Raw genomic sequence first — 12,395 nt, 5'->3', positions numbered from 1 at the left:
TTACAAAAAGAGCAATTTGTATGAATGTCCTGCATTGTGCCAGGATAGATGCACTAATACAGTATACTGTATGTAATTTTGCTGTAATCACCATCAAAAGACTAAAAATATAGACATATAGATGTTGTACATGAGTCCATCGATAAAATGTTTGACATTGATACATACATGAACAGGGCAAGTGCAGACACACAGGTAGGACCTGAGAGTTCAACACTTGACATTTCTGTTGCCAGTTTTAAAGCAGGTTGTGACAAACAAGTGAATGCTGAAGTTTTTTTTCTTTCTTTCTTTGGCATTTACTCAATTTACGCAAGTTCTTGACCGACTCATCCTGGATTAGTGACTCAGGTTGATGCCTGCAGGCTCATGTCTACCAAGGCTGTTTCAGTTCTGTTCGGGAGCTGACAAATCACATGCTCAAAAAATAATTTATAAAAAACTTTATTGTCATGAACAGTATTGTAAGTTACAGTAAACAGCGTTTATACCATAACTAGAGACAGTAGCCATCCTCAAACTGGTGAAAAGTTCACTCAGACTTACCTGTTAAGAAAATCTGAAATGCAGCATAGGTAGACTGAGGAAGAACACACACACACACTCAAACACACATATGCAATTAACAACCCTGAATAATGCAACACTGACATCACTTCAGTAATTCAAAGCTAGTCATGATTCAAGTACAAAATAAACACACACACACTCGCACTCTCTTTCTCTCTCTCTCTCACACGCACACACACACAAACATACACAAGTCAATGAAAATAATTCAACAAGCAGGCTCAACCAGCATTGGACAGTTACTTCCCGTAAAAGAAGTGGATGCGTGTCAGGAAGCACACCGACTGTGAACAGAGGCAGGTTGTAACTTTGCATTACAATGTCTGTAACACTGTAAAAAAAAAAAAAAAAAAAAAAAACCTTTAACAATGAATGGTAAAAGTTGGATATTGTGTTATTTTGTCTGTTTTTTTTTATATGAATGTGAGTTGTAAACTGTCTGCCATGCATCAACACCTACTACAGCCTGTGTATGCTGTGATAAATAAACCAGAGTTTCCTTCTTCAACTACCCAGTAAACCTGTGACACCACAACAAACCTGTGGCTGTACATGAAATAGACTAGTTAGCATATGTGTGGAAGTGAGTGTACTACAGAAGAAATCAACGCCGACAGCTACAGTACTCTTCTCCGAGCGTGGTAAAAGCTATACTAATGTACGACCTCCATCCTAAACAGCTTGGAATAAAAACCCTGCCAGTGGAAAAAAACAAAACAAATGTGTATACACAGTACATTTTGTGTTTCCTGTATGAATAAATACCATATGTTGTTGTCGTCGACATGAAATCTGTGTTTTCTCGAAGGCAACAACTGAGGAAATTAGTTTATAGCTGGCAGTCGGTACGACGGCTGCAGCCAGTGGTTGTTTTTTATTATTCTGCGATGATTTTTTTTCATTATCACTCATGTTTCTAATTGGGAAAGATATTGATATTAACATTGCTAGGGCCCAAATGATAAATAGTTGCTTTTTTTTTTTTTCTTTTTCTGACCGACAGTCAAAAAATATCTAGATTATTATACACACACTGGAATGAAAAGAGAAAACAACGCACCCTCCCTCTGAGGCGCTACAACAAAGCAAATGTTCAGTATTTGCTTTTTATGAACAACTTCAATTGTAATCGATTAATCTCTCATCAATCGACTTAATTAAATTAAATTCTTTTTACTTTGATTAACCGGTCAAAGTAGTGCCCAGCTTTCATCATTATTTTAAAATGGGCTTCACCTCTGAAATAATGCTTTATCTTTATACCCATGAGAATGACCAGGATGTTCAAGTGTCTGTCAGTAACAGAAGGCAACGTGGCTTTAGGTCCCGAGGTCCAGTTTTCTGTGAAACATTTCTACACTACGAGTTATAAGCAAACTGGAATGAACAAATGTCGTTAAACGTGACACAACCAGGTGGAGTAATACTATAAATAACGGTGGATATAGTGGCGTTTGTTTATAACATGGACCTATAACTTTGGTACGTTACGATTACTAACTCGCTGTGAGAGCTGAAGAGGAAAAAACAAAAAACTTTAAGGGGAAAGGTAATGCCATTTTTGACACTGTGTGATGCTCAACTGGCCCTGATATTTCCACACAAAGCTCATGTTCGTTCACATCCACCAGTTCCCTTATAATAAAAAAAATCTGTCAGTCGTGCACATGCCCTCTATTCACTCAGATATGACAACAACTAGCGATAGTTTCAATTTCCTGGTGTGTGTGTGTGCGGCAGCTGTTGACGGTCGGCTCCTCGCCCCTCTCGATGATCCTGTGGCCGAGTTCACTTCTCGATCAGGCCTCCGTCTTTTAATTTGAAGTAGAAGAACTTCTCCAAGGTGTTGGCACACTTGCAGTACTCGCTGTCCGGAGGGTTGTACTCGCGACAGTTGGTGATGATCCGCTGCAGGTCGGCGATAAAGAGCTTCTTGGTCACGTAGTATCTGTTCTTCAGTCTCTCTGTCATGGTCTTCAGGTCTACAAGACCAAAAACAAGGGACCAAAAAAAGAAAGAAAGTTTGAGATGAACAGGCAGATGAAGTAAAAACAAAGGAAAAGGAAGATGAAGCTCACTCACCGATGGGGAAGCGGATGATTTCGTAGTAATCTGGAGCCTCTGATTTCTTCACCGGCTCCATGAAGGGCCAGGCGTCAGGGTGAGTCTGTCCAGGAGATAAAGGCCTCGTTAACCTGCCGTGTTGTTACTTCTGTGTGTGTGTGTGTGTTTGTGTCAACAGGCGACTCTTACCTTTACCTGGGCCAGGAGGTTCTTCAGCATGTTGTACAACACGTCAGGGTCCTTCACCTCTTTCCTACAGGACAGGATGAAATAAATGAGTGAAATACTGACAACACTAGACATGAAGAGTAGAAACAAACAATAGTTAATAACAGATTAATACTAGACTTCACTCCTATAATGAAAAACATAACGTTTACTTGACTTGTTGATTCATGTTTTCAGATGAAAGCTGCTTGTTTCACTGTAGTAGTTCAGCACGATGCCTTCACAACACATTGGACATTGTGTCCTAACATTTTTTTTTGTTATTGATAAAGAAGACATCCCTCCCATTCTTGCATCATTACACTAGCTCCCCGTTCACTTCAAATTCTTTTGATTGTTTACAAATCCCTCCATGGTCTCGCCCCTTCATATATCTCTGAACTTCTCACCCCTTCACAGAAGGAAACACTTTGGTGCAAATGCTCTTTGCTTTTAAGGTGCCATATAAATAAATTAAACTTCGTCTGGAGGTCAGTAGGGGTGACATGAACTTTTTTAGAAAATAGTTCCCATTGTGGCACTACTCCAAAATACAGCCAGGACACAAACGTCTAAACACTCATTAAAAGTTAATTTACCCTTTGTCCTTGCTGCTGGGTTTCCAGCCGGTCTCTCCTGGAAAAAGAAAAAGAAAAAAAGATTTATAAGTAATATGACAGAAAGTTTTTGAATTACTTTTCGTCATGGTAAACGAACCAAACACTCACTTATGCCTGGGATGCTCTCCACGGGGATCTGTCGTACTCCCTCTTTGAAGCAGGTGAGACCTGGGTAAACTTTTCTGATCTGGGTCTGCTTCCTCTCAATCAGCTTCTTAATGATCTGTGAGGAGACATTTTTATTTTTTTACATGTATGTGACATTAAAGCTATAAATCAGCGGAAGATGAAAGAAACCGTGTTTGCTGCGATTCGAGGCATCAAACAGCCTGCCCACCTCTTTCTGCCTTTTAATGATATGAGAGAGCTCGGTGTAGGGGATTCTGGGGTTCAGCTCGCACTCCATGAGGGTCGCTCCTTCGTAGTCTTTGATGTATCCCAGGTATCGACTCTTCGGCACTTTGATGTCTTTGGAAAAGCCCTGAGAGGAGGGAACAAACAAATCAACTGAAGACGGAGGAGGAGGACAAGACCAGAGAGAGTGAACAGAGTCGAGGTTTGCGGCTACCGGTACCTGCTTCTTGAAGTAGCCGATGGCGTACTCGTCAGCATACGTGAGAAAATAGAGGATGTTGTGTTTGATGTGGTACTCCTTCAGGTGGTTCATCAGGTGGGTACCATAGCCCTTCAGACCAGACAGAAGACGGTTAAATATGCAATCCAAATAGATAGATAGATATACTTAATTGATCCCAAGCAGGGAAATTACAGTACCAGTGAATCAGAATCAGATTAATTTGCCAAGTATGTGCAGACATACAAGGAATTTGACTCTGGTTTATGCACTCAAATATATATAAAAAAGATACACAGAATGAGGACAGCAACAACTGAACACTGAACACATAAAAGTACAAACATAGATAAGTGAAGTGGCAGGTGGATTAAGGTGGTCAGTTGGTAGTGTAAATAAACAATGAGGTAGTAGTGTAATGAGATAAATAATAAATACTCGATAAATATAATAAAATGTTATTTACAGCAGGGTCGTATTGCAATATATCTACAGTAGGCAGAATATGGCAGTGCTTGTTATGTTTAACAGGTAAAGGAAACTTGGCAACCCTTTAATTTACAGGTCGTTAATGCCTGGAAATTAAATTAATGCCTGGAAATAGTCTATAAATAACATTCAATTTCATAATGTCGAGAAATATAGCCAAGTAATAACGATTGATTGCGTAGAAATAGGCCCAGAAATTACAGTCAATTGCAAAGGACTTGGTGGAGAAAAAATCTGGCCTTTCCCAAAAAATTAAAAGCATGGAAAACATGTGTAATCTTTTACCTTTATGAAAAACCTGACATTACTATGACATTGACTGTTATTTCTAGGTTATTTCTTGACATAACTAAGCAATTAATTGTTATTTCTTGGCAATTCCATGACATTACCGTGTAATTAATGGCCTGTTTAAAGGGTTACCGGAAAATTCTATTCAGTAGCTTTATTCTTTGTATTTGCAACAACCACAAAGTGAGAAACTGCTAAATGCCATTTAAATTCAATCTTATGCTATAGTCTATTTAAAGGGGAACTATGCAACCCTTCTGCAGCCCATGTGCATTTGTTTTAAGGTTCCTCTTTAAAGCGATGCATCTGAATCAGAGCGAACGGTAACGTACCTTGACTTGTTCGTTGGATGTGACGGCACAGAAGACGATCTCTGTGAAGCCCTGAGTGGGAAACATCCTAAAACAGATGCCTCCGATGACGCGGCCATCTTTGATGAGGGCTAAGGTCTTGTGCTTCCTGTAAAGTGAGACACGTCAGGGCGGTGTGCAGAGACATCCGGTGGCGTCCGACCGTGTCGTACGAGAGCACGAGAGACTTACGGGTCAAACACCAGGCGTGTGATGTACTCTTTGGGCATGCGAGGTAACTGGTGGGAGAAGACGTTCTGCAGGCCGACCAGCCACATCAGGATCTTCTTGTTGGACTTCTGGGAAAGCGAGTTTCCGATGACGTGGAACTCGATGATGCCCCGCCGCTCCTCCAGCCTGGCGGTCTCGTCCCGGGCGGCGTTTGGCGTCAGCAGATTCGTCTGGAGATGTAAAACGTCAACAACCAAACCAATCAGCGCTGCAGTCTACATTTCAGACAAAACAAGACACTGTATGCGTTGCGTTCACACTTGCCTCCGGTCCGAGCATCGCTGCAGGGTCAGTGATTGTCATCATAACTTCATTGACCAGCTCCATAGGGATGTCGCCCATCACACGGATCCGCTTGGCGTCCTCCAGGGTCAACGCCTCCGGAAGTTTACGCTTTTCTCCTGAGCACATACAGCATGGACATTTCTCAGGTCAAAGCCATGAAAAGACACAGTGAACTCTCTAATAATCTCTAATTTTCTGTAATAGTTATGTAACTTCAGACTCCAACTGTAGCTACTGAGAATCTGGTGGAAGGGAAATAAAACAAGTCGAGCTGAGCTGTCAGACCTGTGATTGGCTCTGCACCTCCTGCGTCCATGCTGCCCAGAGAGGAGATGCTGCTCAGACCTTTAGACAGAGCAGGAGAACCAGACACTGCAGCAGGACTGATCACTGCAACAGAGAGAGACAACAGGACACAGGTAATTGATTATAGACGGTTAAAAAAACAAAACAAAAAGAACAGGAGGTAGGGCGAAAGCTAATTCCATACATTCATATAGCAACTGCAACATTAACACGTTTATATTACATGTAAATTACGTAAATTTAACTCATGTCTCATTACAACCAATGTGAGAGTTTCTGTCTCTCTACTAAACTAATTTCTGCTCCTCTAGGGTCTGTTTTTATCCGTGCTGTAACGCTTGAATTTGACCTCTAGGTATCAAAGTCTTTTCTTTTTCACCACAAAACTAAATCATTTTTCTTGGTCTGTGCTCAATGTTACAGCTTTTATTAAGAGATAATTCTGATTATTTGAGGTTAGGGTTGTGTGAGTTAGTGAGGTAGTCATACTGTACAGGCAGAGCTAAATGATTATAAGCATGAAACCAGCAGAAAAAATCATGTTTTAGATACTTTTAAAAGATGCCCACCAAGAATTTCCATTCTCTGTTAAAATATGAACTTCTTTTAGACAATTTTTCACTCTCTCCAATTGATTCACTAATGCAGTATTCATTATAGGTGCTCTTTTGTGTAGGAATACTGATTAGAAAAGTGTAGAACCTTAAAAAAGCAATTATTAATGACAGTCTGCATTAAGTGAACATTTAAACTGATAATTGGACCATTTATAAAAGTGTCTAAAACACATTTTTCCTCGAGCCCTGTGCACAGCAGCACATCGCTCTGCTTGTGCACTGTGTTCCCTGCTGCCTCTAAAAACTGACAGCGCTCTGATCTGAATCTACTGCAGGTGACACGATGACTCTGCAACTTCTACCCAACACATTCGCCCGCTTCAAATAATCTGAACTGTCTCTTAGATTCCTCAGCATCTGAGATTTTGGTAACCCTTTAATATACAGGCTGTTAATTAGATGATAATGTCAAGAAATAACAATTAATTGCATAGTAATGTTAAGAAATAGCAGAGGGGAACCCTCTGGGCCTTCAAGGTATTCAGTGAAGGCCTAAGAAAAAGTATTGAAATAATTCTTGTACTATTATATATTTATTTTATTTTTAATTTTAATTTTATTTATTTATTTTATACAGTGAGCAACACACAAGTAATATTAGATAATTGTTATAAAGTTGGGACTAATATTTCTTGGGAAAAAATGGGTTAATATAATGGAACGGCAAATGGACCAATCACAATTTTTCTTCCAACGGTATCTGGGCAGTAAATCATCGACTCCCCCTGCAGGGCCTTCAGTGGCTGTGACTGAAGGCCCGTGTAATGCAAGTCAATGTGGGCATGAATTTGAGATTGACAGGTGTCTTAGCCAATCATATTCCACTGAGTTGTGGGCGGGACCATATCACGACAGCTTCCGGGTATTCGCGAATACCCAGCAGAACAACATTGCCGCCAAAATAGTGAGGGAGCGGGTTGCCAAGTCCGCTTATTATACGTGACTTTGTTTTTCTGTGAAGTCGCTTATATTGGTAGTCGTGGGTTGCGGGTTTTTGGGCTTGTTGTTAAAGTGTAGTTACTTATTTAGGGCTGCTTCCAGCTCCATGAGTTGTCAAGCAGATATTTTCGACATGTTATTCAAACGCAGGATAGTTTGTCCTCCTGCTGGACCTGTCACCCGCGTCCCGTTCCCCCCGCCCCTCCCTTCCCCCGTACACACACGACACTTTGCCACGGTGACAACAACAACAACGAGATTGTCTTTCACCCTACAGTCTATGCTTTCACCACGCTGATCAAGAGAATAGTTACCGTAAGGAAAGAGCGGAGCCTACAGTCTGTGGCCGGAGCGCACATTTATTTATTAGAAGTTTAAATGGTGCTGATTAAACGCATGACTTTAAGCTGGGTCAGTTCTGCTGTTGAAGCCCTGAAGCCCCACAGACCCACAGACCCAGACCCACAGCAGCAGCAGCAGCAGCACAGAACTGAATTTGTACTGTAAACCTACAATTTGCATATACCGGTAGTTTGATAGCCATTAAGGCCAGTGAAAAATGGCTGAACATTTACAAAGAGCTTGTGCCTTTTTCCCATTTCACCTCAGGAGGTGTTTGTTTTATAGCCACTTTTGGCAGAAATATTAAATCCACAGTGAAATTCAACTGTGTCTAAAGCTCAAACAAACACAAAAAACATTATCAAAAATACATCTTTAGTTGTTGAACAGCTCATGATTGACATTTTACTTTCATTCCAGCTAAACAAATAAGTGAATGTGTGATTTGCTAGTTTCTTTTTTTTTTTTTTTTTTTTTTTTTAAATAAGTGATTCATGATAGCCAGCTTTGAATGACTGTTTTTCCAGAATCACCTAGTGTGTTGTGAAGCCAGTTAGGGCAAAGAAACATGTAATATGCCGACCATCCATGTGACAAGGCTCTGGCTATTATTTCTATTGCTATGTTTAATTTTTTATTGCTACATGGTCCTATTGAAGGCCCAGGGTCTGGGTCCACGGTTCGCCACTGAGAAATAGCCTAGAAATAACAGTCAATTTCAAAGTAATGTCATGTTATTTATAAAGACAAAAGATTACACATGCTTTCCATGCTTTGAGTTTTTTGGGAAAGGCCAAAATGCTTATCCACCAAGTCCTTGCAATTGACTGATATTTCTCATATCAATCGTTATTTCTTGGCTCTATTTCTCGACATTACTATGAAATTGACCGTTATTTCTAGGCTATTTCATAAAAATATAGCCAAGAAATAACCGTCAATTGCAAGGACTTGGTGGAGAAAAATTCTGGCCTTTCCCAAAAAAATCATTGCATGTGTAATTTTTTTGCCTTTATGAAAAACATGACATTACTATGAAATTGAACGTTATTTCTTGGCTATCTCTAGACATTATGACGTAATTAACGGGCTGTAAGTTAAAGAGTTACCAGGATTTTTTGTCATGTCTTTTTTTAGAACAATGACAGATGATTAGAGAGAGAACCAAAATCTGAATCACAAAGTATATACATGATGATGCGGTTTTAGTTTAGGTCTGGTCTCTGTAAAACCCTCCGTACCTGTCTGATGTCCCAGCTGTGTGCCATCGGATGCAGGCATGGTGAAGTCGGCCTCCCAGATGGGCGAGTTCTCCCCGTAGATCTCCTCCTCCAACATGGACAGAAACCTGATGACACATGCACAGATATACCGACCATCAACAAGTCTCCAACAGACAGCATTTTCTTTCTTTGTCATTTTTTTTCCAAGAGTCTGCCCTTACTTGGGGAAGTGTGTGAGGATGAGTGTGCGTTTCTCCGGCAGCAGCTTATCCTTCTCCACTCTGAACTTCTCCAGGAGCTGGCGTCTGGTCACGGTGAAGATGGACTTGAGCAGACTGCGGCCGAACACCTGAGTGGTTTCGTAGCGCGGGAGGCTGTCGTTGCTCTGAGGAACGTGGCAGTAGCACAGCCACCTGGGGGTCAGGAGCACAAACACTATTGAGCTTTTGCACAAAACCGATAACAGCATCCATCCATCCATGCAGCGCGGCACATGCACGTAGCACGTACAAGCCTGTTAACCAACAAGTCAGTGACATGATCTGTTGCTTCCTTCGATTACATTACAACACACCTGGTGTAGTCGACTTTGTACGCTGTGCCATCGTCTTTCTGCGTGCGCTGCCGATACTGCGTAGGCGTCTCCAGCTTCCAGTAATTTAGGCACAACAGGAACATCTTCGACAGTTCAAACATGGTCTGCCTCTCCTTTGGTGCCAGGTGGCTGAACTTGTACTGAACGAAATTCAAAACCCCCTTAAAAATGTAGAGAAAACAAAAAATACAAAAGAAAGAAATAGGGGGTTAGACAAATCTGAAATATGATGATGTTGCACCACAGCAAAGTAGAAACATCATATTTCTCCTTCGGCATTCAAAGTGTTTCTTATTTGTCGTGTGCACCTGCTCAATGTTGGGCTTTTCAAAGGGTGGACTCCCGAGGGACCCCTCCACGACAGGCTGGCTCATCTGCAGGATGCATTTTCTCAGCAGCTGAAGGAAAAGATAACACATGATTAGTTGTCATGGGTTTTTTTTTTTTTTTTTTTAAAGGCTAGCAGGTGTGATTTCAATGTTTATAATCCTGATATGTGCCAGGTTTGCTCACCTTGAAGAGGTAAAAGTAGACCTGCTTGGTATCAGTATCCTCCTCCTTGTGCACAGACATGAACAGGTTCTCCACGTCCACAACCATCCCTAGCAGCCGGTTAATCTCATCCTCGGACACATTCTCCAGGTGGGACACATGATCAGCTGCAGAGACAGAGCCAGTACATTAAAAACACGACATGCATGACAATTAAAGGTGAGATATTGGGTTGAATTGATGAGGAGGGGGAGGTTGTTGGTACCCAGAGCATGTCCACAGCTGCGGCACGGCTCACTGAGGCTGGCCGCTTGCTGCTGCAGGTCCATCCGAGTGGCTGAAGGTGGATTGGGATTTTTCCATCCATTGCACTTGCATGTATCACTAGCCTGGTGATAAAAATAAATAATACAAAATATGCTAAATAAACAAGCAACTTCATGAACCACCACCACCCAGCAGCTGCAACGTTTAGCACATCAATGAATGACTAAACCCCGTTGAGCTAAGCTGATAACAGATGCATCCTTCCTCAGAGATTTAATGGGACTAGCCGGCTCTCTTTAGCTTAGCTACAAAGTTAACACTCAGTTAAGTCTTTTATGTTCATGTTTTTCTTTGTGTTGTGTGTTAATAACATTTGCTTCCCGCACCCCAGCCCAAAGCCACACAGGTGCTGCTGCTAACAGAGCCCGGAAAGTGCTTTGTTGTGGGTCAATTTATTATGCTAAGCTAGCTGCTGCTACTGCCGCTGCTAACTACCTTGCATGCGGAGAAGACGCCAAGTTTCTCCAGCTTCTTCGCCCGGGGAAAAGCTCGGACTTGGGCTTTTTTCTGGCTGGCCCGCTGCTGCTGGCTCAGCCCCGGTCGGGCCGGGTCGCTGTTTCCCGGCCCAGAGCCCGTGGTCGCGGCTCCACTGGACCCGGCAGACCCCCCCGTGGACTGGGGTAGGAGAGGCCGGGGTTGCAAGGCCTGCGCCGCCGGATCGGACATATCCTCCTGCACGCTGCTGCTCGACGCTGCTGCTCGGCGGCGCTGCCTCCTCCGCTAACGATGGAGCTCGTAAAGATGCGTTCACGGGCTGTCGGGAAAATCTGACACCTGGGGGAAAAAAACACACACACACAAGAACAACAACAGTGATGTCACCGGGGAGAAAATAAATGCCAAATGGAAATGGCTTTTTCAGATTTTTTTCCCCCACCTCTAAAGCAGATTGTGTGAATTTAGCCTTCAATAAAATTATTTGACTCGATATAGAGCTAAAACAAACGAAAAATGTATTGATTACCTGCCTTAAAATTTACATCCTACATAGAAAACGGCCTCGTTTCATCAACGTCCCCACAGGCTCACCACAGATTTTAAAATTGTATCTAAATTAACTATTTTTACTTGAATATATTCACTACAACAGCTACTGTTAGACCTATGGGTAATAATGGTTATGAGTGCATTGTGCGCTCTAGTGGCCACAGCGAGTAACGACACCCATGAAACGCATCACGGTTGTTGTTGTCATTGCAGCTTGTATTATGTATGAATGATTGAATTATGTTGGTACAAAGTGTGCTGTTTTATTTTTCATTATCTCAAATATACAGTATTTTGTGCATCTACTTTAATACCAGTGGGGTGTAGTTGTAGTTCACTGTGTCCGCTGGAGCGCCCTCTAGTGATAAAAGTGAACAACTGAAACATATTATATTGGGAAAACTGAGGTTTTTATAATCTAATTTGAGGGACTTTTAAAATTCATATTAAAACTAGAGCTATCCTAAATTAACTGGAAATCTTCATGTTATAACAAAAAGGGTGTGGTGGTCACCTTTACAGACTAAACTAATCCATTAGACAGCTCTGAAATTAAAGCTATATACGCTTTTTTTTAAAAATTATCTAATATTATGAGGGACTGTGTCAACATGTCTTACTCGGGTTAACTAACTTGTATCAGTGAAGTCATGATGATTCAGCACAGAAGAGTCTTTGTTACGGGACCCAACCTGCTACACTGGTGCTGTGGTTGCACCCCACAACAAAACAGGTGCACTTGAAGGCACCACCTTGTTGTTTGTGGTTATAATTATGGGTAATGGAGTTTTTGGATACAGATTGCAGAGGTTGGTTTATCACTACAAATTAACAAAGACTGTCATTTCTAACTTGTTTCATATAAACTGGTTACCGGTATATCTTA

The 12,395-nt window shown here is 41.6% G+C and overlaps 2 protein-coding genes across 2 annotated transcripts in view; one reads left to right on the top strand and one right to left on the bottom strand.

Annotated features, from left to right (window-relative positions):
- cUnh16orf89 (chromosome Un C16orf89 homolog) overlaps window positions 1-12,395 on the top strand; it is a 302,917-nt gene that overhangs the window by 205,628 nt on the left and 84,894 nt on the right. The gene's annotated exons all lie outside the window — the stretch shown is intronic.
- On the bottom strand, window positions 1,509-11,221 carry kat2a (K(lysine) acetyltransferase 2A). The gene is made up of 18 exons (XM_083977927.1): window positions 10,958-11,221; window positions 10,461-10,584; window positions 10,217-10,362; window positions 10,012-10,101; window positions 9,683-9,864; window positions 9,330-9,521; window positions 9,127-9,233; window positions 5,967-6,071; window positions 5,661-5,797; window positions 5,358-5,566; window positions 5,148-5,274; window positions 4,036-4,146; window positions 3,799-3,942; window positions 3,570-3,684; window positions 3,441-3,477; window positions 2,824-2,887; window positions 2,653-2,737; window positions 1,509-2,552 (listed from the first exon to the last, which is right to left on the bottom strand). The coding sequence occupies exons 1-18, from the start codon at window positions 11,186-11,188 to the stop codon at window positions 2,359-2,361; spliced, it is 2,400 nt and encodes a 799-aa protein (XP_083834053.1). The 5' UTR covers window positions 11,189-11,221; the 3' UTR covers window positions 1,509-2,358.

Source organism: Trachurus trachurus (assembly GCF_905171665.1).
Source record: "Trachurus trachurus genome assembly, chromosome: 8".
Classification (NCBI taxonomy): domain Eukaryota; kingdom Metazoa; phylum Chordata; class Actinopteri; order Carangiformes; family Carangidae; genus Trachurus; species Trachurus trachurus.
This window is presented reverse-complemented; position numbering and strand designations above follow the sequence as displayed.

Coding starts and splice junctions, on each gene's coding strand:
- kat2a (XM_083977927.1), bottom strand. CDS start 11,188: ATGTCCGATCCGGCGGCGCAGGCCTTGCAACCCCGGCCTCTCCTACCC. Junction 9,865..10,011: donor AAAAGCCCAACATTGAGCAG/GTGCACACGACA, acceptor TACATTTTTAAG/GGGGTTTTGAATTTCGTTCA. Junction 6,072..9,126: donor ACAGCTGGGACATCAGACAG/GTACGGAGGGTT, acceptor TCTCTGTTGCAG/TGATCAGTCCTGCTGCAGTG.